Genomic DNA, 26961 nt, shown 5'->3' on the forward strand with positions numbered 1-26961 from the left:
TTAGGAGGGGTGTGAGAGTACCAATTAGGAAAAAAATAAAATAAAAAATGCTTCAATATGAAGGCTCAAGCATGATTAAAAATGTATGAAGTTTTGTTTTAGTAAAACTAATAGTTGAAACAATTAACTTGTGATTATGATATTTATGGGCTTAGTATATTGAAAAGAGTGGATTTGGGCTCATGATCAAGGAACACACAACATAGTTCTGTGTGAGTTATGTTTTTTTTATTAAGATCCAATACTTTTGATGCAGAGCATGCTGACAGGAAAATGGAAATTTGGAAATTTCACATGGGCTTGCTTTGGACCTTGCCTAATTTAGTTTAGGTTTTGATTTGGTGAGTCCTTTGTGTCTGTGTTTGTTAATGTTGTTGGTATAATTTTATTTATCACCTTTTAGGAATCCAGGGTATTATGGTAATTTCAAAATTTGCTGACATAAGTTTTGACAGTTGTCTGTGGTTCTTGTTTAGTCTGATTATGTTATTGGACCTTAAACATGTGTGTTATAGTAGGTATAGAATAGTTGTCCTTGTCAATATTCAAAGATTTTAGTTTTAGACTTTTGTTTTTCTTATTGAGAAGAAGCATGAACCTCTTGATAGAGGCAACAAATTGGTTTGATGAGAGCTGAAAATTCGTAGAACGTGCAGAATTCTGTTTGTGTCATCATCAGCAAATTACACAAAAACAACTTCTCACCTTGTTTCGTAGATGGCTCCAGGTTATATTGTAGTTGTCGGTTTGACTAATAATTACCAAGTTTTTTATATTAGTGTTTCATAATGATCAACTGCTGCTGAAAGACCAGTCTCTACTCTAATGATTCTGATAGCCACTACCTCTAACACCGAGCCTAGCTTCTGTTGTCCATGATAACCTCCACAATTATGTGTGGTTGCCTTTATCATTGCTGTTAGGGTGCCTTAATGTTAATGCAATTAATCTTTGGTAGTTGCTGGTGAACTTGAAGTTTGTGCTTATTAAGGCTGATGATGTTGACTCTTTATGGTTTTGAAAACCACGAAGCCTTTTCAACTTGATTAACCACAAAGTTAATGGACATCTTCATCAGAACTGTAATTTAAGCTAGTTGGACTAAAGCGGTGATGTTCTCTGATCTGCTGTTGTTAAATGCCTTGATATTAGCTTCATGTTGTAGAGTACCTTAAGTGGATTGTCCAACTTTTTGGGATTATTTATTTATTTATTTTTATCAGGTAAGTACTCACACACACATTGTCCACTCTGGGGCTCAAACCCCTCCCCTCTTTGATCTGTGTTGGAGTAAGCAGAAGACTTTACTATTACTTGAGTCTCCATAAGTGTATTGAGTTTTTTAGTTGCACTCCCGGATGATATCTGGATCATGATTCCCATGGTTTTTGAAGAATATCAAGATCTGTGTGTTAGAGAGAGAAAGAGAGAGAGAGAGAGAGAGGTGTGATTATGCTTTATTCTGTCAAGTGTTGCATGCCAAAAAATTTCATGTGTTAATGGTTTAGTGATCGAACTTATGTGCTATTTAGGCTTTATTTATTTAAATGACTTAATGATGTGCAGTTTGTCTAGTAATTTGCATATTTGTTCAACCTTTATTTGTTGATATGTATGTGGTATGTATTCTTCAGGTGGGTCAGTAAACTTATCAGAAAAAAGCACGATTCTTCAGTGACTGGTGTTGCCTGGCATCCTAATAATGTGCGTATCTCCCCTCATATGTAATCTGCATATATCATTGTACCAAGCCATGCTGTATAATTTAATTCTACAGAATTTTTAACACATTTTTTTATGCAAAATGATTTGGGCGTTGGTTTCCTATCATTTCTCTACTGCAATGCCACAGAATGAGGAATGCCGCATGATCTATGTGAAAACCGGTGATCAACCATCTCCTCATCTCTCTTACACTTGCAACACCAATTGACCCACCTGTCTCCTCCTTCCCAGGTTATCCAGAGTCAGAATACTCCCCAAAACTGTTCTCCGCATAAAGAATGGCCACCTTGAGGGGGGCCTTTCAACGCCAAACAACCTTCCACGGGAGGGGATCCCCTGGAACATTCATGAGACATCTATAAAGGGACCAAACATCAAAGTGACCATGAGAAGAGGGAACCCACACCTGGAAGACATCTGCCCACAATCTCTTGGCGATGCAAAATCTCCAAGAACCCAATGGCGTGCTCAATCTTCCTATCTTGAAAATGCCTAAAAAAGAGCAAGCAAGTGGATAACAGTCAATCATCAAAGCGAGTCTATCCATGGCAATCCTATAAAGTCTCATAAAAGAGCAAGCAAGAGAGCGATCCCCACACCAAATATCCTCCCAAAAATGAATTACCCTGTCATTCCTATCCCGAAACCTGATGTGTTTAGAGAATTCATCCACCCCTTTCAGATGAATTTCCAAACCCAACTCCACCTGGAATACTCACCTCACGAAAGCAGCAGCCTCCTCTCTCCTCCCAAATTTTCAAACAATTAATCTTCTCCATAGTCCATGTCTCTCCACACAAAACCTTCCTAACCGCTTCCCCAGCACGGCTTTATTGAAAGGCTCCAATCTCCTAATTCTCAGGCCTCTCAATTGGATCAGTGTACAAACCTTCTCCCAATTAACCAAATGGTACTTGAACTCATTCCCAATACCACCCCAAAGGAAGTTCCGTTGAATCTGCTCAATCTTATTAGCCATAGAAGAGGGAATCTGAAAAAGAGAAAGGATATAGGTTGGGAGACTCGATTACGTGCTTTTCATCATAGTTACCCTCCCACCTTTCGACAGATATTGCTTCTAGCGTTCTTCCAACCCACTGGCCTCCTCTCAAACTGTTACACCACAGGATCCCATCCACCCACTCTCCTTGAAGATGCCCCCAAGGCAACCCCAAATACGTGATGGGAAAGGAACCAACTCTACACCCTAATGTGCCTGCAAGAGTGGCAACATAGGGGACCGACCTCCCCAACTGGAATCATGATACTCTTCCCCACATTCACTTTCAAGCTAGACACGACTTGAAACCAAATCAAAACACATCTCAAATATCTCATATGAGACTCATCCACGTCTTATCATCAGTGAACAACAAATGAGAGATCTCCAACTGAGTAAGAGGGTCCCTGCCCACCCTAAAGCCTTTGATAAAGCCCAGATCCGCTGCCCTCCTCCTCATCCTACTGAGAGTGTCCATCACAATGAGGAACAAAAAGGGAGAACACAGATCCCCGTCTCAGACCGCGCGAACTACCAAAAAAAGCTGTCGTAGCTCTGTTCGCCATACCTGAAAATCTAATAGTGGATATACAAAACTCGGTCCAGCTCCTCCACCTCTCCCCAAATCCCATCCTCTCTAGCATAAAGAGTAGGAACCTCCAATTCACATGATCGTAAGCCTTCTCAATGTCAAGCTTGCATAGAACCCATGCAACCCCACTGCTCAATCTGGAATCTACACACTTGCCTGCAATAAGGACTGAATCCAAAATCTGGCGACCTCCAATAAAAGCATTTTGAGAGTCCAAAATAACTCCATCCAGAATCGCCCTCAACCGTAGGGGAAGAACCTTAGCTAAAAGTTTGTAGATGCATCCCACCAAACTAATAGGTCTAAAATCTTTCACATCTGACGCTCCCCCTTTTTTAGGAATGAGAGCAATAAAAGTGGCATTCAAACATTTCTTCAACCGACCTTGAAGATGAAATGCATGGAAAGTGACCTTCATCTCCCTCCTCTCTTCATCTCCCTCCTCTCTTTCAGTGCATCCTCTATTTCTTTATTACTGAACTTATCTACCATTCCTATATTGGTTCGTTACTTATAATTTCTTTGGTATATTCTTCATTTAATAGTTGTTAAATGTATTCTTTCCATCTATCCAATATGTCCGATTTTTTAACTAATATTATTTCACACCTATGTCTTTATTTCCTTGATGTATCTAATTTGTCTAGTAAAAATATATCTATTTTTTCCAACTAAAAATATATTTTTCACCCTCTTTTGTACTTGATTTTCTGTATAGATCATTTAATGCACTCAAGGTAATCAATTGGTAGCCAAAACTACGTAATGGAGAAGTTACTTGGCATAAAAAAAAGATATCCTAATTGGGATCAGGTGTACAATATGCAAAACTTTCTGTTCACTAAATAGAAAAAGAAAAGTGAGGTCTTCCAGTTTCAACAAAAGATCAACACTCGTGTACCACAATTTTGGTTTGCTAGCTGGATAAATGTCTCATACTCTAGACAGAAGTCCTTTCCTTTTGAGCCAGTTCCCCTACTACACATTTTCTATTATTATGTGTACTAATCTTACTAAGATTTTATTTGTCATTTGTTTTGCTATATATCAGACCTCAGAGAATTGGTATCACACAATCTGCTGAAATAAATCTAGAGTGTCTAACAAGAATCCTTTTTAGAGTATGTCTAATAGAGTAACGAGGTATCTGTGTCTTATTCTTTGTGTGCCTGACACTTCTTCAAGAGTATCTGAGCAGTGTCGTGGCTGAAATGGTGTCTAACATGGACAGGATTCCTCTGTAACTGTCTATGCTGACGGTTTTTACTAGACTTCTCTTAACCTCTCTTGCTCTGTCAGGGCTTCTATCTTTGGATACCTTTAGATAACTGGACCTTACCATTTCAGCTGGATTAGCCCGATTGTGTCAAACAAAATGCCCTAGATTCACTGAAATAGTCAGAACCAGGAATGGTGACAGGTGGAAAATGCATCTTGTCTCGTTACAGTTTCTTTTCTGAATGAACTAGAATGAAACAGATTCATGGATTATTTGGTATTTTTATTTTACTCTCTTTATAGTGCTCATCATTCTGACTTATGTCATCCTGACTTATTCCGCCCTTTCTGGTAAATTCTTTTTGTTGTGGCTGGCAGATTATCTGTTCCATTATTTTACTTTTCTTTCTTTTTTATTTCTCATTTCCATTCTCAATCATATATAAATATTCAAATCACATTTATTGCTTAATGGATTTTAACTGTGACTTCATTTTACAGATTCTCCTTGCAACAACATCTACTGATGGAAAATGCCGAGTGTTCTCCACTTTTATAAAAGGTGTTGATACAAGGTATGTTTATTAATGTTGTGGAGATTCTTAATCTTTTATAGTATCTTATCCTATGATCATATCTGTACTAAATTATCCGTTGTTTTAATTTGGCAATAACCCAGGGGTTCAGGAACAGGCCCTGCAACAGATTCAAAATTTGGAGAGGTTCCGTATCTGTATTCCTTTGCTCCTTTATATCTATATTCCTTTGCTCCTTTAGGTTTATTATTTTGTGGTATAGTTAATTATGCTGTGTTTGGTAGGTTGGTTTCATGTTTATGCAATAAAATAAATGTTTATTTCTGGGTCGATTAGACATCATAGGTTAAGCCTCTATGGAGGAAAATTGCATCTAAATATGAAGTAAAAATATTTAAATGAATAAAGATGGAATGGTTAAGACATCTTGATTATTCTTTTTTGAGTTTGACAATGCATCTAGATCTTGTACAATTTACAGAAAGGAAATCCTTTCTGGCTGCAAGTTGTTTTGTTACCTAGTGTTGGCAAGGACGGAGCCAAGGTTTTCAAAGTCGGTTGCTGTGGAGATTATTACTAAAAATTAAAGGCTTTTTACCAGATATCCTTTCGTTTGAATTATAAAATGGGGCTTTCTTACTAGTCCGGGTACTGGTGTATTTCTTACTAGTGCTTATGGTAGTAGGCCGGCACGCAATCCTTAATGATTGTTTTTTTTGACAGCGGATTACGCGAAAGAATTCATAGTAATTGAGTCAGAATTCCTAAAGAGAAGGAGTTCCAGGCAAAGAGGACAGCCTTGTGTTTGGGGGTACTTTCGAGCATAAGCCATTCTCAAAGGAGTTTCCACCTTCGTTGTACTCTCTTCTTTATGTATGAGAAATAGAAAGAATTGTAGAATTCAGTGAGTAAGATCCGCTCTGAACTTGAACTGCAGGAACTTAAATAAAGTGACAACGGATGGTCAGGTCAATTCCAGCAAGAAGCTTCGAAAATCGAATATCAGAATTGGACGAACGAGCCTTCCTTCACCCCATTCCGACCCACTTCTTCTAATGTTTCTAGGAAAAAGCTCAATACCCTTATGCCTTTATTGATGTACTCCTAAGGTATTTACTCCGTACGAGTGCACTCTCAAGCAGGTCCCTCCAGTTACAGTCAAGTTGATCGGAGTTGAATGAAAGATCCTTTAACAATCCTAATCTGAACAACCCCTTAAAAGGAACCAGGAAGCCTCCAGCTCCCTATTTGGTAGCAGATGAAAGTTAAGTCCTGTTTTCTTAACACGCTTTGAGTGAATTAACATAACAATGTGAGGTTCCTGGTTTGCTGGATGATCCATTAGGTTCTTCGGGGTTCGGTAGGGCACAAGAAAAAGAATACCGATAAACAATGAAAACACCGCAACAGCAATATTATTAGAAAAGGCAGGAATGAATCCCAATCGTTCCAGCAGGGGGTGCCAGAATGATAGGATTCTTTCTATTTGACTACCTCCAAAGCTTTCTTTTGTCGAATGCTTCCAAATAAATCGTTTTCTGGTTTCTTTGCTGCTCTTTCTTTGGATGATCTCAAGGCCGATTTCCATGGACATGAAGATGACAACGAAGAAAACCCTCCAGCTGAGTCAGCTGACAGAGCGGAAAGAAAGAGGGATGAAACATCTGACTGATCTTTTATCATGCACTTCCTTTTCACCTGAAGTTTGATCTCCTATATATGTGAAATGAGTCAACCCCATTTTCGCTAATAGGAGGCTGTTCCACTGTGAAAACTTCATGCTCATATAGGTGTCAAATGAGTGAAAATTCTTACATAAATAGCAAAACTACCTCATGGCTTCGGATGTTGAGGGACCGTGGCGGTCTATCTCACTGACAAGCTGTGTACTTCGACTGGCTTTTAAATGCCAGGGGAACCATGTCCCCCTGAGCAAAAGTGTCTCAGCCCTGGTGGTTGGGAAAAGTTGACTGATAGAAATGATATCTGAGGACTGAATCTTGAAGTTCAGACTAGGTAAAAGTTTTTATTATATTCTGCTTTTTATGATGATATCCAAGTTTCTCCTCATGCACTATTTGCTGAATAAACAATTCTATCTTGGGAGATCAAAATGTTGAACAGCATTGCTTATATACATTTAAAATGTTATTGTTGATTATGTGTACTCAGATAAATTCAACAAGGCCCTTTCCCAACTACTTGGGAATGGTTACATGAATCCTATATTTCCATTCTGCTCTATCTATTGATTATGTATATTAACAAATAATAATAAGTATTAAATTGGCTCATTTGCATTGTGAGCCTTCTTTGGCAATTCTGGCATCATCTCTCTCTTTCTCCCTCCTTGGTAAACGGTAATATCTGGTGTCAGGTCAGAGAGTTTGGAGTAGACTGATAGACCATAGTTGAGGGAGGTTAAGGGCTTAAAATTTCTTGGGACATTGGTGACACTGGTTAGAATGGTTTCCTTCCAACATATGGAGGGAATAGAGGTTCTTTTATCATTGAGCGTGGAAAATTAAATACACATGGATCTTATTTTGCGTGGAAACTAAAAGTGGGCTTGAAGTACAGCTTGACTGGCCTGTTAGAGGAACAAATTGGAAACATATATAGTAATTTATCTAGTATTTCTATTAAACCCTTGAAATTTTTAATAATACGTAATAAAAAAATTATGTGAGAAACACCAGTGATAATATTTAGGGAAAAAAAATCTTTATCACATTCATCATCATCCTTGCCTTAATCCCACATGAGTGGGGTCGGTCACATTAATAATCTCAAAACTTGTGAAAAATGTACTAATTCCAACCTAATAAAGAAATGAAATAGGAAAATTCACAAATTGTGAAGAGAAAATGATCGTCACCTAAATTTGGAAAACGTCACTTTTTCAATCAGTTTTTGTGCCTTAAACTAGTTTTAGATTCTCATATATAGTATATATTTTCGAGGATAGATTTCCAGGGTTTTTAAAATAATAAATGAGCGAAATGAGAAAGTATGGTTATTTAAAATATTTGATGCCTTGCAATGTGGATATGAGTTGGTTGATGTCCATAACCAGAGTAGCTACCAGCCAGCCCTACTTTCTTTCATTCATGCTGTGCACAAATTATTTGCAGTAGAATATTTTACCCAATTTATATTATAAAGCACGTGATTCATTACAAACTGCTTGCCTATATATATCATTCATGTGTTTGGTTGGAAGACTGGATCCTTGTCATTAGTATATTAATTTATTTGCTTTTGTGTTTGAGCAGCAAATTGTTCAGCTTGATCTCTCAATTTCCTGGGCATTTGGTGTCAAATGGTCCCCAAGTGGCAATACTTTAGCCTATGTAGGTCAGGAATTTCTCTCTTCTGCTTTAATTTCAAAGGATGCAATTCTCAACTTTTTGTGAGCTGACATGTTGCAATGACATGTTGCAAATTTTAATAATGACAACTGCTCACTGAGATGCTTTGAATAGTTTCACTCTTTCCCTCATTACATGCAAATTTTTTCTAAAGCTTTGATTTGGTAGGACTCTGATTGAAATCAACAATAGTTGTTGCTTTATAGTATCTATTGCTGCTTTAATTCTACATTTAATTTTCAATTTTTTTATGATTACATCTTCATTTTTGTTTCTTATTATACATTTTCCAAAGCTTTTATGAAAGTCTTTTTTAATGTAATTTGTCTGTAATATTTTTTCCTTATTATTCGCTATTTGGATAACTCTTCAGGTCATAATTCGATGATCTATTTTGTTGATGAAGTTGGTCCTTCTCCTTCTGCTCAAAATGTGGCATTCCGTGACTTGCCTCTCCGTGATGTGGGTCAGCATCCATCTCAATCATTCTTCTTCTTGTCTTCAGTTTTAAAATATTAGAATGATTGTTAACAAAAAATGTGTGATCGGGAATTTTCAGATCTTATTTGTCTCTGAGAGAATGGTCATTGGCGTGGGATTTGACTGCAATCCTATGGTTTTCGCAGCAGATGAAGGAGGATTATGGTATGTCACATTTATATGAATAATTCTGTTTCTTAAATGTGGGATTCCTTATCTTTGTTATGATGCCTGTATAAGGGTCATACCTAGTGTGGTCCCCGTCAATCGAGGGTGCTGGGAGGGGTCAACTGTATAGAATCCTAACCTTTGGCATTATTTTCACAAAGTGCATGCTCTCAAAATTGGGACCCACGTTCTCAGACATTCCAAGTATTTTACCATTGTACTAAGCAATGACCTGTTATGCTGCCTGCGATCTGTGTATAAATTTTCTTGTTTTTGTACCTGTGAAGTTTGCTTGTATCATCGACAGGGGCGGACCTAGAACTTTAGGTAGGGGGGGGCAAGACTGAAATTTTGTAATAATTTCAGGGGGGGCATTAGCAATATTTTATGGGTGTATATTGAAAAAAGAAAAAATAGCTTGTTATATTAGTTAAAAAAAAAAAATTATCCACTCCCCCCACATAGGTCTGTCCCTAATCATCGACCCAATTTTTGCGTTTGTAATGACCTCTGGCAGCCAAGCAACACATTTTTTCAATTAAATTCTTTTGGATTTATTATAGTTTGTCAGAGTAAAATTATTTTTGTTCTTGTCATAAATTCAAGTATCTCAATCAGATGACATTGGGTGATGAACTTGTGGAATCTTTGTGACACTATTATTAGATTCATTTGTCTTAAATGTATTATTGTCTTTAGTTGATTTTAGAATGCCGTCGGAATTGAAAATTTGCACTTGTATTGTAGAAGAAAAAAATTCCTTGCATAATGTCACATCCTTTTACTTTTTTTGAAGGAGAATTGAAGTGGTTTCATATATTATATTTTTTAGGAGTTTTGTTAGGTTCCTCAGCGAAAGGAAAACTTCTTCAAGTGCCAAATATGGTTCACAGGTATTATGTTCAACTTGATGTATTTCTTTCTCGTGGGTACAATGCTTTGGATAAAAAGCTTTTGGCTTCCACTTTCTTACTGTGAAGAGTTTGTGAAAATAGTCATATATAGGTACCGGAAATTATACACTCCTCCACGTATAGGGATGACAACTTGCTGGATAAGGCTAGGTTAATGCCAAGGCCCTGTTCCAGTCCGTTGGTACAGAAATTTCACACATTTAAGAAGGAAACTTTCACCTGCATCTTTTACACATTTAAAAAAGAGTAAGATTTATTGTGAGAAGAAACCCTTTGGAGAGGGAGGGAGGGAGAGAGAGAGAGAGATTTTGTTAGATAGCGAGAGTTCATAAGATCTCGTCAATGGTTAATCAAATAAGGGTATTTTAGTCCTTTTAATTTTTTATCATTGATATCAGCATGACTGTCTTATATTGTTGTATTAAATGTAAGGGTAGTTTGGTAAATTTATGACCGACATTAACCATCTTTACAGTTCTTCACTCTTCATTGGGTAAAAATTAGAGGTTTTTTTTTTTTTTTTGATAAATAAAAGAATATTATTAAAAGATGCTCAAGAGGGGAGCGAAACCCAAGGAAAAACAAAAGAGCACAAAGGACTCAAGCCTTCATAGAGGCCAAAAAATCAACAATTTCCCCCAATAATCTATGATCTCTCCCTGAAACCCAACAAAAAAGAGTTGAAATAATCGAGAATTTAAGCACCGAAATCGACATCGCCTTTCCTTCAAAGTATCTCCTATTCCTTTCAAGCCAAATACACCACCACACGCAAAGCGGCGTAGCTCTCCACGCATCCTGCCTGAGAGCCCCCACATGGCAACCTCTCCACATCTCAATCAACTCTCTAGTAGATCCTGGCATAATCTAAGAGTAATTTGGACAATTGTCAAGGAAGGTCGGGGTAATTTGCCCACTAATATATGTCCTTAACTCTTACTATTTTTACTATTCAACTTACCAAAGCATTTGCAAACTCTCTGAGTTTGGCTACATGAATCATGTTTTGTCATTAAGCTCTAAGACACACAGTATGAGTCAAACCATGCATCCTATCTTTTCTTACTATCTCAACCTTTGTTACTTTTATTCTTTCCCTTCTCCTAAAACTCCTCTCAATGTGGACCACACCACTCTTCCTCACCAGTGCAGTTATTGGTTTTCATTGTATATGGCTAGACCATCTTTTTCTCTTTCTTTTTTCCATTTTATTTGCAGTTGGTGCTATATCAACTGTCTAACGAATATTTTAAAGTTAACTTTATGCTTCCTTGTCATGGCACACATTCATCTCAACTTTTAGGTTTCGGCCATGTTCATTTTATAAATTTGTTGTTTCTTAGCTGCTAACATTTGGATCCCATAAAGCGTGACTGGTCTTCGGCCTAATGCCCTATTAAATACCTGCTAGTCGAAAAGCTTAAGCTGTTAGGTACAGTTTTTCAAAATATATTTTATTAGTACATTTTAAATTAAAATGGTAAAGAGAATAATGAGGACCAGCCGTCCACTTTGAAGGCAAATGTGTATAATGGCCTGTGTGTATCTCAAGTGTTGTTCTGAACATAAAACTTGAAATATTAAAATTATCATCAATGAACTTTTAACACGACAAAGCAGATATAGTTGCAACTAGTCCTTTCTTGTAACTTTTCCCGGTGTAGTCTTACATGCTTTATTTCTATTTGTAATAGCTCTCCTTTGAATTTGGGAGCCATTACAAATAAGTATTGTGTGTGCAATATCAAGTGCTCAACTCTAACAAATCCAGAAATTTTGTATCAGCTAGACATGCCAATAATTTATGAAGTTAGTGGTGCAGCTAGATGTGAATTCTTCAGGAATTCAAGCAACTAGAAATTTCATGTGTTTGTATAAGAATATGGTTTTTGGCAGCATACTCTATTGATATTCAAGAATATCTTAAATGATTATTTTCTTGAAAAAAATGGTGCTATGTTGAGCAGTATGGGCTAATGAGGCATGGGTATTGGAATTGGGACCCAAGGAAATCTGGACATGATCTATTAATCCAACTAGTGAAGGGTTATAAATGAATCAATTGTTCTGATCCACTGGAGATTAGGTTCTTTTCTCTGCAAATTGCCCTTTCCCAACAAACCTTTACTTGCTTTCACTCGCTTAAATCTCTCCACTCACAGTGTAAGTCAACTACATCAAACAGGTTTGGTCAAGCGTGTAAACTTCTGTTAACTATATGAGCGTGTGAGATATAGTATTTCATGATCCTTCCCAGTGTTGTAAAAGAGGAATGATCCAGGTTAGACTAAATTAAAAGTGTTTGGAGTTTTGGAACTATAGTATTTGGGTCAAAGTCTTGTCCCTCCGAGATTTTTTGGGGGATATCGATTCATCCACTGACTTGTTATGTTGAGCTGGTAATAGCAATTTTAACTTTCAGTTTCATCCATTTCTTAACCTGGTGCTGCTGTTGCATTGTTGATTTTAATGAACTTCGTGGCTTTTGCTTTCATTGAAGTTGTATTATTACCTTTCACTTTACTCCAATTAAGCTAGTCCAAGATCTGATGGCATGTAGTAGTTAATCATCTAGAATGTTGGAGTTCAACTGTGAAAGCCAAATCCTATATTCCTGTATTCGTCTCGTTTGCTCTATTTATTCTTAGATTTTGCAGGCTTATATGGGACCATGATTTGGCACTAGAATAACTTTTTTCTCCCCGATTTCCAGTTTTCTGAGGCATTTGGAAAGCTATATGGCCAATCAAAATATGGAAACAGCAATGATTCAGTCGAACCTTCAAGATCGCGTGGAGGCATTCACGAGAACTGTATCAAGTACTTTTCGCTTTATGTAACCATTTCATTTCTAACTTATTATAGTGTTTTTCTTTTTTAACTCGTTAGTTTTTCGCTTTGAAATTTTAAATGTTTAACGTGTAACACATTTTTCTGTGAGTTTTAGTTGTGTGCTGCCACTTAAAAAAGCAGGAGATTCTACAACGACCCGGTTCAGCACTTCAGGTTAGTACAAGCATAATTTATTTTATAATCAGACTCTATATTTTTTCAATTCGTATGTGGAATGTCGATTATTCACTTTTGACAATCCTTGCACCCAAACATCACAGGTCTTGATGGAAAAGTAGTTATCTGGGATTTGGTGAACCAAGAAGATTTCTCTGAATATTTTTAGTTTATCTAATTATCAACCCATCCAAGGTAAGCAGAAGGTCATTTTGAAGTTCGAGTTCACATGAAGACCTATTGATCTGCCATGTATTGTATCTTATATTGAGCAATTGGTGATTGATCTTTTACAATTTAAGCTTGCAGAGATGAATCCAAACTTCAGTTACAATTTGAAATGTAATTGCTTTGTACTAGTAGTATATGTGGTTGCTAGAACAGATTTTCCATTTTTGTACTTTCCCATTACTGACTGGAAAGTTGAACAAGTTCTCGTTGTCTTTGTTGAATGTCTGTATTAATATTTCATGTTTTTGTTTTAAAATTTTATAAAAAATGAGAAAATATTTGACACAGGCATTTTGGGAGTGTTCCGATGGACACAGGTAGCAGAAAAAGCGGAAAGCTCTGCTCTAAATAACAGGTTTTTGTACCGATTTATTGGAATTTTCAGAACCTTTTTCAAAGAAAGTGATCTGTTTGATAGGAGGGATGGAAAATAGATGAAAGGGATGGATGAGGGGGAGGGGATGAAGTCTCTTTTATTTTTTGTTTGTTTGTTAGGTTGAATAAAATGGATAAGGAAAGCCATGAATATAATGTGATACCTTTATATGTTTGAATGGAAGGAAATGAAAGATTTATATTATTTTTATGAGTATATTCGCAATATATAAAATAATACAAAGTATGGTTTAATAAAGTATTTTTTGTAGATAATTGTGAAATAAAAATGGGATTCTATTAGCCCGCTTGGTTTGTACCAAGTAGGATTTTTATAAAGTTTTCTGTTTTCATAAATTCGTTCTTGTTATAAACGAAGCTGTCTTTATTTATTTTTGTACACTCTCCGTCCGCATTGGGATGATGAATGAAAAGATTTGGGTCACCGAGTTGGCATTCAAAAGTTTTTATTCATTTCCTTTATGAGATTTATAAGTTGGGATTATTTGCTTGTTTCTAATTTTTTATTATTATTATTTTGGGTTTAATTCAGTTACACTTTATTCCTTTATTTTTCTGTCACATGTCGGTCTCTTCTTTCGGTCAACTGTAAAAACTTGTCAGAGATACTTTTTGCCGACATAAGTAAAAAATTAAATTTGAATATCCAAATTCACCTTCAACAGTTATGTACGGTTACATATTATATACCATCTTTGAATCAAGTTGTCCTGATAAATTTAAAAAATAGTCATTAAGTAATACAGTAAACGCAGAGCAAAGCAAGTGGAAGCATTGGGCCTCAGTATAGACAAGTCTTGGGCACCATCTTCTTCGGACTTATCAAGTACCCCACCACCTGTGGATGAAAAAACATAGCTTGCATGGTAGTGTTTGTGATATATATATATATATATCTACACAAACATATAGAAGAGTATATATTGAAGTAGTACTTGTTCAGAGAGAGAAAGTATGTACTGTGGTTTGTGTTGAAAGCTTCAAAGAGGCAGAACTGAGAAGAATCATCAGAGGGCATGTGGTGGTTGGAGAGAGAGAAGCCAAGCCAGTTCTGAGAAGAATCCATGTCGTCGTTGAGCGTGAAAGAGATGGGTTCTGTTCTTCGGGAAACAGCGTAGTTTTAGTTTTAGAGAGAGAAAGAGGTGGCCGGACCAATTGGCGCACAGCTTCACGCGACGGCCGGACTTCTGTCGCGTAAACCAATATTTTTTTTTGGTAGATTGGACTCACCGATAATAGTTCTTTCATCTCCGCCCTAATTATCATTTCAGACTTGATTTTTATTTCTATTTTGGTCACACACATTATCTCTGTGATTCTCGTGTCTTTTTTCATCAATTTACAAAATAATTTCAATCTGTGAAGTAAACAATCCACTACTGGAGGGATCTTTCTTCGGCAATTACAGGTAAGTTTTCCTTTTATCTTTGGCTCACCCATTTCAATCTAATAATCGAATGTTTCTGCGCTCTCTCTCTATATGAGAAATTGACTAGCAATTACTGGATCTCATTTCTTGGTTCTTGTTTTGTGAGTTGACTCAGGTTGTTTACTAATTGTTAGCTTAGGAGAAAATAAGATTGGGATTGCCCTGGTGATATAGTCCTAGACCATGTAATAGTTTTTCATTGATCAAATCAATTTAGTATTTGTAACAGTTCATTGAATGAGTTTTTAATATTCATCTTGAGCTTTTGACAGAGGCCATGAATGGTAGAGAGTTGCAAACAGGAAGAGAAAGGAGGAAAACCGACCCAATTCTAAAAAAGGTGTATGGTTATGCCAATATGGAAAATGACAAAAAGGGTAAATTTAGTCATTTTATTTAATTATTTTGCTTTGTCAGCCCACAACGTCTGATAGGAATCTGACTGAATTTTTACACATGTAGAGGTCTCTTTGAACTACAGGGAGTGTAACTGAATTAAAGGTAGGAGTGGCACGGGTTGGCCGAATTTGAATAAATTGGATTTAAAATCTACGGGTTAATATGAATCAAGACTCCTATTCAATTCGTTCACAACAAGTTAAAAATGAGCAGGGTCAATCGGTATGACCGCATTCATTAATTATTATTATTAATTTTTTTTAATTTTTTTTTTTAAATTTTTATTTTTTATTTCTTTTAAATTTTTTATTTATTTTTTATAAAAATTTTTAATTTTAAATTTTAATTTATTTTTTTTAAAAAAAATTTTAATTATTTTTTATTTTTAAATTATTTTTTTCTGAAGGTTTTAATATTTTTATTTTTAAATTTTTTTAATTATTTATTTGTTTTAGAAAAAATTTATAGGGAGAGAAAGAGTTGATAAGAGACCAATTTAAAGAGAAGATCGTGTGAGTGAGAGAATTTTAAAGAGATATGAGTTGAGTGCAATATAGAATAGATGTGTTGTGTGTTTATTATGTGATAGGTGAAATATGAGTTGAATATGGTTAAGTATATTTAATCCATCTTGACCCTAAAATAAAGTGGTTAAAAATTACTCAACTTATCTTGATCCTTTAATTAAATATAATTCACTCGTAACCATTAAAAAACGGATTAATTATTTCTAACCCATTTTACCTCCCATAAACCCATAATTTTTTTTTTTTTTTTTGCTTCCCTCTTCGAAGATGTAAAACTGATGGCATTGGCAACTACAAGTCTGAACAAAATAAAAAATAAATATATATATATATTTTTGACTGTGCTACTTCTTTACTTACCGTATCCATCCGTCCCTCCCTGCTCCTGCTGGTATATGTATCATTCTGATTACAATTTTTAGCAGTCGAAGAACCGCAAACCCCTCGCTCTCTCTAAAATGCTACTATATTCAGTGCAAAACCCTCGTCTCCTCCTCCTCCAATGCCGGTTGTCCAACCTCCATCTCCCGCCAAAACCCCTCCATTTCCACACCTCCAGAGCTCTCTCTACCTCTCAAACTCAAACCCTATCTTCATCGCCCTCCTCAACCTCACCACCCACCTCCCAAATCCTCACAATCCGCGAATCCCTCCTCTCCCGCCAAAAAACCGCCGTCCAACTCGCCCAAGACTACCTAAACCGTCTCCGGCACGCCGAGCCACATATTAAGAGCTTCTTATACGTATCGGATACTGTTTTGAGAGAGGCAGAAGAGATTGATAGGAAGATCGAGAGGAATGAGGAAGTGGGGCCCTTGGCCGGAGTGTTGGTGGCTGTGAAAGATAACATTTGTACGGCCGATATGCCCTCGACAGCGGGATCGAAGATTTTGGAGAATTACCGGCCGCCTTTCGATGCCACGGCGGTGAAGAAGTTGAGGGAGTGTGGGGCAATTATTGTTGGGAAGACAAATTTGGATGAGTTTGGTATGGGCAGTACTACCGAAGGTTCAGCATACCAGGTTAGGTTTTGGGTTTATTAGCTCTTTTAACTTTGTCCTTAACTTTAAATTGCTTTCTTGTAGTTTTATGATCTTAAATTCTGAAATGGGATATTTATAATCAAATATGTATTTTGAAGCAAGCAAAGCTCCAGACTTTCTAGGTTCCGAGAAGCTGATGAGAAATTAGAAATTCTACTGAACAGGTCCTGCATTTTCTCATTCTAGGTTGAACTCAATTTCTAGGTTCTTACTGAAGTTAGTGTTAGAGCACTTATGTACGCTTCAGGATATATAGTTCTGAGTTAGGTCGTCAATGTAATCACACCATTTAAGCATGAAGGGTCATGACCAACCATTAGATGGGCACCATCATTTGATTGAATGAAATATAACTTGGCTACGTTCTATGATTTTTGGCTTTAAAAATTATTAAAAAATAAAAAAGTTTTATGATTGTCACAATTTTATTTATTTGGAAGGGATTTTTTAGCATTTCTTTTAATGAAATATATCAAATTATATTCTATAGAAGGTGCAAAACTCTCTAGGATGTTTTGAAGGAACAATATTTAAGTAGAATATTTATAATCATTTAGCCATTTTATATATGTGTGTGAGGTTGTGTGTTGGATATATAAGCTGAAATGTGGAGCATAATTAGCTGTAATTTATGCTTTCTTGAGTTGAAATTGTGTATTATTCATTTCTCTTCAGTTTGGCATAGCATGAGAACCTAAGGACTGTTATGTGTTCTACTTTATGTAAGTTTCTTTTTCATATCATTTCATCATGGTACTTCTAGAATTTTATGCCATTTTGCAGTAATAACTATTTTCCTGTATACGGTAAGCATGTAAAATCATGCAATGCTGATTTGATATTTTTTCCAACTTAATTGAATTGTTTGAGTATTCATGATAGTTTAAAATTAGATGTCCTAAGACACAGGATATAAATTTTAAGTTCTGAAATTCCCATCTAGTAACTAGAGATGGTTTACTCAGGTGATCCATCTTACCCTTCCTTAGGTAACTGCAAATCCATGGGATTTGTCACGGGTGCCAGGAGGGTCATCAGGGGGCTCAGCTGCTGCTGTTTCTGCAAGGCAGTGTGTTGTATCTTTGGGAAGTGATACTGGTGGGAGCGTAAGACAGCCAGCATCTTTTTGTGGAGTTGTTGGACTGAAGCCAACCTATGGGCGTGTCTCAAGGTATGGACTCGTGGCATATGCCTCATCATTGGATGTCATTGGATGCTTTGGTTCATCAGTTGCTGACACTGGAATTCTCCTTAATGCAATTTCTGGTCATGATAGACTTGATGCCACTAGTAGTAAGCGAGTAAGGTTCTCAACTCTTGCTTATCTTTACATATATTTCCTTCACAAAGGTCAATAAATCTATATTTTCTTCACGAATGTCAATATCTTTTCTTCACGAATGTCAATTGATGTAAAAAGAAGTTTTACATGCAGTGGGGAAATGGGTGGGCGCTTGCCCATTTACCCAATAGCTTAAGCTGTTGGGTAGTGTAGCATACCCACCCATTTATACCCAATCACTTTTCCATCCGAATCCAATGTGGGACAAATGACCCTTGTTACATTCTCCCCCACCCAAACTCACAACGCCCTCGTTGTGGCTCGGACCACCCTGCCTACCTGGGCTGGCTGACCTGTACGCCTCCTGGGCCGGGTGGGCGCTTGCTCATTTACCCCAATAGCTCAAGTTGTTAGGTAGTGCTGCATACCCACCCATTTATACCCAACCACTTTCCAATCCGGATCCGATGTGAGACAAATGACAAAGACCCTTGTTACAACTATCTATCAATACACTTACACACAGTATTGGGGAAAAAAAAAGGCTTCTATGCATGTCTGTATTATTTATATTGGGATTTTTTGGAAATAGGGTGGCTAATGTGAGTTGAAGATTCAGCATGTATAGTGTGGGCAATACACTATTCTCATTTTGTCCTTTTAGAGCATTACCACGCATGACTATACCTGTACTGAGTTAAACAAGAACTAATTGATCTGGCAATTTGAAATTTAAAATTACAAGTGAGATATTAGAAAATTTTAGTGCGTTCTAGCTAACTGTTATGTTTTAATATGCTGAGATTTTTTTTTTCCGGTAAATATATGCTGAGAATTTTCCCTTTCAGGAAGTTCCCGATTTCACATCTCAGTTCATTGCAGAAGATTTTTCGGAGTCTAAACCTTTGAAAGGACTGAGAGTTGGTTTGATCAGAGAAACTCTTAATGATGGAGTTGATTCAGAAGTAATATCTTCAATCCGTAGTGCGGCTTCTCATTTGGAAGAACTAGGATGCAGTGTGACAGAGGTATTTATTTTGTTTATGAATTTTCCTTTCTATATTTGCCTCTCCTAATATCAGCCATTAGTTCAAGTAGAAGCATTTCTTCATGTTTTCTGTTTCATTTTATTTTTTTAAATATAACTTGCAGGTCTCCTTGCCCTCCTTCTCACTTGGGTTACCGGCCTACTATATCCTTGCTTCATCTGAATCATCTTCAAATTTATCACGTTATGATTGTATCAGGTGATTTTCATAAAGATGTTTCTCATCCGTTTGTTGTTTTCTTTAATGCATCCATTGTGCAAATTTAATGGCAAAAGTAATTTGAATGAAAATCCTCTGGGTATTTGTAAATAAACAACAACAATCAAACATTTTTCTCAACTAAATGAATTCTATGTTTCCATTCTGCTCTATTTAAGGCCATAGCCCCAGTCAATGCAATTGCTATCATATCCTTCCGTACTAACTCTACCCATGTTGACTTTGGTCTTCCTCGTTTTCCTAGTATTACCCTCAATGTGGACTATGTCACTTTTCCTAACTTGCGCACTTAAAGCTCTCCTTTGCACATGTCCAAACCATCTTAACCAATTTTCTCTCATTTTATCTCCAATTTGTTCTACTCCACCCATCTCCCAAATGTGATCATTTCTAATTCTATCCTTTCTAGTCTCATCACACATCCATCTCAACATTTGGATTTCTACCACACTCACTTTATGCATGTCTTTTTTTAGTAATAAAAATAAGCTTGTTGAATTTCTTATCTCTATTTTGCCTTTTATTATTTAGGTACGGGAACCAAGTTGTTGCTGATGAGATGAATTCCCTTTATGGGAATTCCCGAACTAATGGGTTTGGTTCTGAGGTATGGAAACATCCAAACTGGCTCAGCAGTAAAGGTTTAGCAGTGTTTCTTTTGTGTCTAAGATATGTGTTTGTGGAAAATATTGTCTTTAGAAGTGTCCTATAACTTACGAATCTGGTCAATGGAAAATTGAAAGAAGATCTGAGCCAGTTAGTGATTTTAAGGTAACTTTGCATGTATTACAGGTCAAAATGAGAATTTTAATGGGTACATATGCCCTCTCGGCTGGCTATTATGATGCATATTACAAGCGTGCCCAGCAGGTACTGTATTTATCATTCTATTTATTTTCTTAGGTAAACTCAACAGCGGCCAAAACCACTGTAGCATGGTGGTAAAGTGCTTACATGGTATCTCAAAAGAAGGGTGGATTAGGGGTTCGATTTTATCGCTTTTCTCTAAAAAGGACACATTTGTTGTTGAGGAGTCGCCATATTTTTTGTTTTTAATTATTCCAACACCATGATAATCCAACAGAACCAACATTTTTCTTAATCAACAAATTAAATAACTATTGTAGAACTAAGGCACTTCAAACCAGCCAAAATTACTATTAATATTCACAGACTTACATTATGATTATTTTTAGGTCTTACTTTTTGGCATTAATACTCATTAAGTGGTAAGGGGGGCATAACCCATGTGTACAGGAAGTATGCAAGAGAAGACGCAACCACTGAAACAAAAAAAAAAAAAAAATACATACTACCTGGAAATCTACAGAACTACCAACAGACAGCTGCCGTTATTAAGCCATTGGAAAAGCCAACACAACAAAGATGACTTTATCTAGCCGAGTTGTGGACTCAATATCCTTGGAAAAAGTGTTTCTTTCCTTGACACTCTTCACATTAAATAAAGTGGGACATCATTCCAAAGTTTTCTCAGTTTGACCAAAATGATGTCCTTTCCGACTAACTAGGAAGTCCCAGTTAATCTCCAGGGTGACCTAGCCACTCCGAGCAGGGAGAGGAGCAGTCATCACACGTATCTTTAGAAAGCAACTTAGGTCATTGACATTCTAGACCCCTTTCTTGCACATAGAGCATCACTGACAATTGAATTGGCCCCCCCCCCCCCCCCCTTAAATTTTCTATTGTCAAAATCGCTTCTAAAGCTCCTGGCCACGCAAGGATGGTGACCTTCAGGAGAGCCTTTGTTCGCCCGATAGATCCGTGAGACTCTATAAATTACCAGCACAAATAATCTTACAAAACGTTTCACTTTAATGTTCCCTTTTAAAGATCCTTTTTACCTATTGTCAACCTCCTGACTTCAGGATTGGGAAGTTGAAGCAGGATTGTCAACTTCCCAATCCTGAAGAGCTCCTCTGGATGATTCCATACCATTTCATTCTCCACAAAATGACATTCTCCTCCCACCCACAAATAATAACCGCAAAAGATAATCTCACCGCTCCCATCCTCCCCATAGATCCCGTTTCTTCTATCCTCGATTCTCCTCCGAATTCATCTCAATACCCATTTACCTAGAAGAGCCTGATTGAACTTCCTCAACCTCCTTACCTCCAATTTTCTTTCCTGATTGCAATTTAGGCCTTAATTTATCTTAATTCTGTTATGATACCTAAAATACACAATAATGGAACCTGAAAAATTCATTAAGTGGTTATTTGTTTGTGTTTCAATATAATTGTTATGTTCTATATTCTGAAGTTTATTTGGTTCATAAGAAGATGTTTATGATCATAATAGTGTTTTTAGGTCAGGGCCTTGGTTCAGAAAAGCTTCAAAGCGGCATTGGAAGAAAATGACATCCTAATTTCACCTGCTGCTCCTTCTCCTGCTTATAAGATTGGTATTACCTTAATAGTCCTTTTTTCTTCGGGAGGTAAATCACACACGCACACACCATTTGTCCTATTGGAAACTTGAACCCATCTTGGTGATTTTTCTTTTGCAGTAGAACGTTCATTCTTTTACTAGTTTTATTTCTTCCCCCCGCCCCCTCCTCTTTTTGCAGAATATTTATCACCCAGTAACTTGTAATGTTTACAGGTGAAAAGAAAAGTGATCCATTAGCAATGTATGCAGGTGACATCATGACTGTAAGTGTATCTAGGCTGCTTCACGTTCTACAGGTTGTCATTGTTTTTTTCTTTTTCTCCTTTTTATATGTATATGTGAGTAAAAAAAAACCATAGTTGGTTTATAATGAGAGAATTGGAACCCTACCATTTAACCCACCCACCCCCTCTCCAAAATATATAAATAAAAGACCCAGAGAAAAAGAAAAAAAATCAAAAGAAGTTTATATGTTATGTAAATGTATACTTATCTCCAAAAATATATATATATGTTATGTAAATGTATGCATGTATATTCAAATAAGATTAACAAAAAATCTTACTTTTTTCATTCTCTTGCTTAAGATATGGCTTTTTACTATGTATGGTGGAAGAGCAATATCTATTTACTAATGCTAAGATGATTAAATTAGGTAGCTGCTATTCCCTGTTTTAGAAAGTCCTAGCAATCCACTACCTATTTTGAGATAAAGGAAATGATACCATTGTCCCTTGGGAGAGAGAGAGAGGGGAAGCTTTCTATGCTGTGCATCTTTCATATGAATCATATCTCTGTTCTGTATTTGTCAATATTTCACTGGACTAGTTTTTGGAGATCTCTAGACAATCCAAAGTGGAGAGTGTGAGAGCCTTGCAGACTTTGTAAACTCTATGATTATTGCTGGAAAAAAGCATCTTGGTAACTTTTAATTCATTACTTATATCTTGCCACGGTTTGTCACAAGGAATATAGCTAAAATCAATTTGCTATAGTGCATGCATCTCTGCATTGATTACGGCGGATAAAAATCTTTTGTGACCTTATTTCATGCACTTGGTTAAGCAGTCTTCCGCTGTGTTCCCTCATCATAAAATGACGTGCATGTTTCACAGTATGGTTTTTCAATCTTCCGATCTTTCCTGACTGTAAATTATCGTTCTTACCGTTTTCACATGTGCAGTAAGAAGTTTTAATGCGTTCCAAGTCTCGTCTTAGGGGTATTTCATGGCAATGTTAATTCAGATTCATTAGTTGCACTTCTCTTATTTTGTTTGAGAGCTGTTTTGTGTTGAAGTTCAACTATTCGGTGTTTAGAACCTATGTAATTGCTTTTATTCTCTAGCTTTCCTCATTTTAGGGTATTTTTGGTGCAGGTCAATGTCAATTTGGCTGGTCTGCCTGCATTGGTTTTACCTTGTGGATTTGTTGAAGGGGGGTCAACTGGCCTTCCTGTTGGTTTTCAAATGATTGGTGCAGCATTCGACGAGGTGGGTACAGGAACTACTTTGTCCTAACTATATGTGAAGATTATTTGGCATCAAAAGTTTCATATTTATCTGGCAATCTTATTATGCTCCGATCCTCTATCTGTGGCAGTCCAGGACCACCTCAAATTTTCATGTCAATTGTCAAGTTAATGATAAATTGGTCAATGATTAATTTCTAGGACAGTAACGCAGTTGAGAAAGAGAGCTGGGGTGGGGGGAAGATTATCAGAAGAGGATGATGGAGAGTGATGTTAAAAAAAAAATTAAAGGATAATATAATTTTCGTAGAGATCAAGTGCCATTATGCTCCATTCTCCATAATTGATCTACCGCAATGTGGACATTGGAATACCCTCTGCATCTATTTTTTCTTTGTGTTAATAATTTGAAAGGTCAAGTCTAAATCCAGTCCATTCCGCCTAGACCTTAAACTTTTGGGTGTATTTTTTTTTACAACCTACTACATGAATACAGGATTTCCTTAGTATGTAATTATACCGAGTAATTTTGAAACATAAAGGCTGTTTGGTTGAGTTGACTAATTGACATGAATTCTTGTGTCTGCATAACAATGATGCAGCTATTATGGGGCTGAAGTCAATTGTGTAGAGGGGTGAATCAAGGTCAGGGTCAAAATCAAGTCGAACTGAGCTGCTTTACAAGCATGTGTGTTTTTTAGCAATTTTCTTCATTATTTATATGATCTTTGGATCATTGCTCTTTCTATTATTGCTTTTTCTTAAAAGCTATGTTACCTGGATTTGGGTACTCGTGTCAGCGCGGGTATGTATCCGAACGTCATGGTATGTGTGTCGGTGCGGGTATGTATCCGAGCATATCAAATTTCCAAATAGAAGAACACAATGTCACACAGGGACACTGGTAAATATTCATATTATCTAAAATATTTATTTAATTTTATAGAGTAGAATGATCTCTTTGTGTTACATAGTGTTTCATATAGGCATTTCACTCGTTTTGGAGCAATAATATAATAAAATTGAATTATTGGATATGCTTTTTAGGTGTTGTCCAACCAAAAGTGTCGGACACATAGTACATACCCACGTCCGAGTATAGTGTGTCAGAAACAGGTACTTCAACTACTTTTGAAGAGTCCATGTTAACATAGTTTAAAAGTTTTCTGTTACTTTTCTCATTTTCATTTTATTATAAAATAAGAGGTGGTTAAGAGGCTTACGTGCTGATTGATAGTACTGAAAATTTAAGAGCTGAATATTAAGTGTTGAAGTTTTAAGTGTTAATTGCAAATTGAGAATTTTTTTATATTCTTTTTGAATTTTAAGTGTTCAGTTATAAGTAATATCATTGTCACTTAAAATTTTACTTCATTTTAAGTAGCATTTATTTTTTTAAGCGATACACACTTAATTAGATAAACACTTAACCTATTTAGAATGAAGTGTTGAATTGTGTTATCATTCGGCACCCTATTCGGATATCCTGCAATTGGGACCCAGACACCTCATAAGATGTCTTGGTTAATTAATCCTTTATGCTATGTTTGGTAGAAAGGAAGAGAGGTGAAAGGGTAGATAGGAAGGAAAGATCAAGCTTTCATCGTTTGGTAGGGTGGAGATATGGAGGAAAGAGGAGAGGATGGATGAACCATCCTTCCTATCCCCACCAATTTCCATCCATCCAAAAGTGAAGAAAAGAGAAACAAAGGTATTATGAAATCATAGATTGACATTACTACCCTTCATAATTATCAGATATAATTTAACCTTATTAGTTATTACTACTCTTCAAATAAGTAACATAGAAACCATATAATGGCAAAAAGAAATTTAAACTTCATCTTCCTTTCTTTTCTAACAAAGAAAGTAAAGTATTACCTCCTTCCCTTCTCATCCCTTCTCTTTACTTCCATTCAACCAAACAAAAAAGAAGGAAGGACACCTTCCCTTCCCTAGGATGCCTCATCCATCCCTCTCTCCCTTCCATCCATTTTTTCCTTCTTTCCTACGAAATGGAGAGTAGCATAATCAAAAGAAAGTGCTAAGATGTAACCAGGCTTGCCACTCATGACAGTCCATACCACTTAAATGTGTTGCCATATTAATATAGTCTTGGAAAGATGATTCTCACAGATCAGTTCAAAGTTGCATGCGCCCATTTGATGGACTCAAATCATATATTGGTTTACAACCGCTTTGCACCCTTGTGATCATATTTTCAGATTTCTGTGTTCGCTGAATTAGACTATTGCTAATCCTAAGTTGTTCTCGTCATTAACTTCTTTAGATCAATATTGCAGGAAAAATTGCTTAAAATTGGTCATATCTTTGAGCAGACTCTTCAAGGGTGTACTTTTGTTCCTCCACTGGTAGCAGATAGCTGTGCATGCTAGCCGCCAGCCAAACTTTGCATGTTGAGGGAACTTGTGCCCAGTGTTGAAGGCACTGCGAAATGCCAACAGTAGTGCACACTAGTTGCTGGATTGGAAATTTTTGGGGGTGAGCCATATTGTTAACTTACATGTCACAACCGTAATAAACCTCTTCTTTGTATATCCAACAGCTCAGATTGAATTCCAATTACAAGCCCAGTTTCATCCGTTTATTTGATCTCAAAATAAGGGGTACTCATTTGTTTAAACAGCTGAGCTCTCGACTTGGCTTTTACTTTAGTCACTTATGTAGGAGAGTTGCCATTTTCTTTTCCTTCTTTTTGACAAGTAGGAGAGTGGTGAACTTGATAACAGCAACTATTAGGATGTTGCATTTTGCTAAACCTAGGCTTAACAATAAAAATCTGGCGAGGCAACTTGTACATTTTAGTTGGAAGTTAGATTTGGGGGGGAAAAAAAAGCATCTCCCTCTTCAATGGAAGAACTCGGTCAACCCATTCGGTGAATGTCTTTCATTCCATCATTTAATCTATTTTCACTTCTTTTTTTCTTTTTTTTTTGGGTAAAGTACATTGACATCCCCCGAGGTTTGGGGAAAGGACAAGCAGAGGAAAGTTAGCATGTTTTTGGACAATGACACCCCTTGAAGTTTGAAAAATGGACAAAGAGACCCTGAAGATGGTGAATTGACCTTATTACCCTTTCAAATAAAATTAACATTTTAATTGACTTAAATACCCTTTGATTAAACCCAAACCCGAACCCGAACCCACCTGCGTATATTATACAGTTCACCAGAGGATAGAGAAGGGAGATCAGATGGATGGTGGTTGTGGCCGCGGTGGTGGGTGTAGAGAGAGGGGGAAGAGAGGGGCGGCCATAGTTGAAGAGATGAGGTGAAGAGGAGAGAGAGGAAGAAGCATCGGCAATGACTGTGACAGTGGCGGCGGCGGCGATGACTGTGACAGTGGCGGCGAAACCCAGAAGCATCGGCGGAACCCTGAAATTGCTGGCGAGGACCAAGCTCCGATGACGATGCGGCCACGGACTGAATAGTGTGGCGAAGTTTAGAAACCGAGCAACAAGAGATCGACGAG

General features: G+C 36.7%; 2 protein-coding genes across 11 annotated transcripts in view; both read left to right on the top strand.

The window, feature by feature from the left end:
* LOC132308991 (actin-related protein 2/3 complex subunit 1A-like) overlaps positions 1 to 13535 on the top strand; it is a 38775-nt gene extending 25240 nt beyond the window's left edge. For 2 of the 3 annotated variants that reach the window (XM_059807325.1, XM_059807326.1), the window contains 10 exons: positions 1635 to 1704; positions 5037 to 5110; positions 5215 to 5257; positions 8347 to 8428; positions 8816 to 8904; positions 9002 to 9087; positions 9923 to 9983; positions 12718 to 12824; positions 12952 to 13010; positions 13118 to 13535. In XM_059807325.1, the coding sequence (XP_059663308.1) occupies positions 1635 to 1704; positions 5037 to 5110; positions 5215 to 5257; positions 8347 to 8428; positions 8816 to 8904; positions 9002 to 9087; positions 9923 to 9983; positions 12718 to 12824; positions 12952 to 13010; positions 13118 to 13182 (736 nt within the window). In that variant the 3' untranslated portion in view covers positions 13183 to 13535. The remainder of the gene's footprint in view (positions 1 to 1634; positions 1705 to 5036; positions 5111 to 5214; positions 5258 to 8346; positions 8429 to 8815; positions 8905 to 9001; positions 9088 to 9922; positions 9984 to 12717; positions 12825 to 12951; positions 13011 to 13117) is intronic. The other variant, XM_059807327.1, reaches the window with a different exon arrangement.
* Positions 13536 to 16394: 2859 nt separating this feature from the next.
* Positions 16395 to 26143, top strand: LOC132308989 (glutamyl-tRNA(Gln) amidotransferase subunit A, chloroplastic/mitochondrial). 8 transcript variants are annotated; one of them, XM_059807323.1, is made up of 12 exons: positions 16395 to 17017; positions 18028 to 18209; positions 18315 to 18339; positions 19169 to 19348; positions 19473 to 19567; positions 20120 to 20195; positions 20381 to 20458; positions 21920 to 22046; positions 22214 to 22296; positions 23377 to 23490; positions 24516 to 24584; positions 25772 to 26143. In XM_059807323.1, the coding sequence occupies exons 1-12, from the start codon at positions 16454 to 16456 to the stop codon at positions 25862 to 25864; spliced, it is 1686 nt and encodes a 561-aa protein (XP_059663306.1). In that variant the 5' UTR covers positions 16395 to 16453; the 3' UTR covers positions 25865 to 26143. The 8 variants fall into 8 exon arrangements, with proteins under 8 accessions (XP_059663306.1, XP_059663300.1, XP_059663302.1 ...); XM_059807317.1 differs by having other exon boundaries at positions 16398 to 17017; positions 18028 to 18339; XM_059807319.1 differs by having other exon boundaries at positions 16401 to 17017; positions 18028 to 18339; positions 21920 to 22013.
* Positions 26144 to 26961: the final 818 nt, after the last annotated feature.

This window comes from Cornus florida, unplaced genomic scaffold (genome assembly GCF_030987335.1).
Source record: "Cornus florida cultivar Cherokee Brave unplaced genomic scaffold, ASM3098733v1 CherokeeBrave_3.0.0_Hap2_Chr05, whole genome shotgun sequence".
In the NCBI taxonomy this organism is placed as follows: domain Eukaryota; kingdom Viridiplantae; phylum Streptophyta; class Magnoliopsida; order Cornales; family Cornaceae; genus Cornus; species Cornus florida.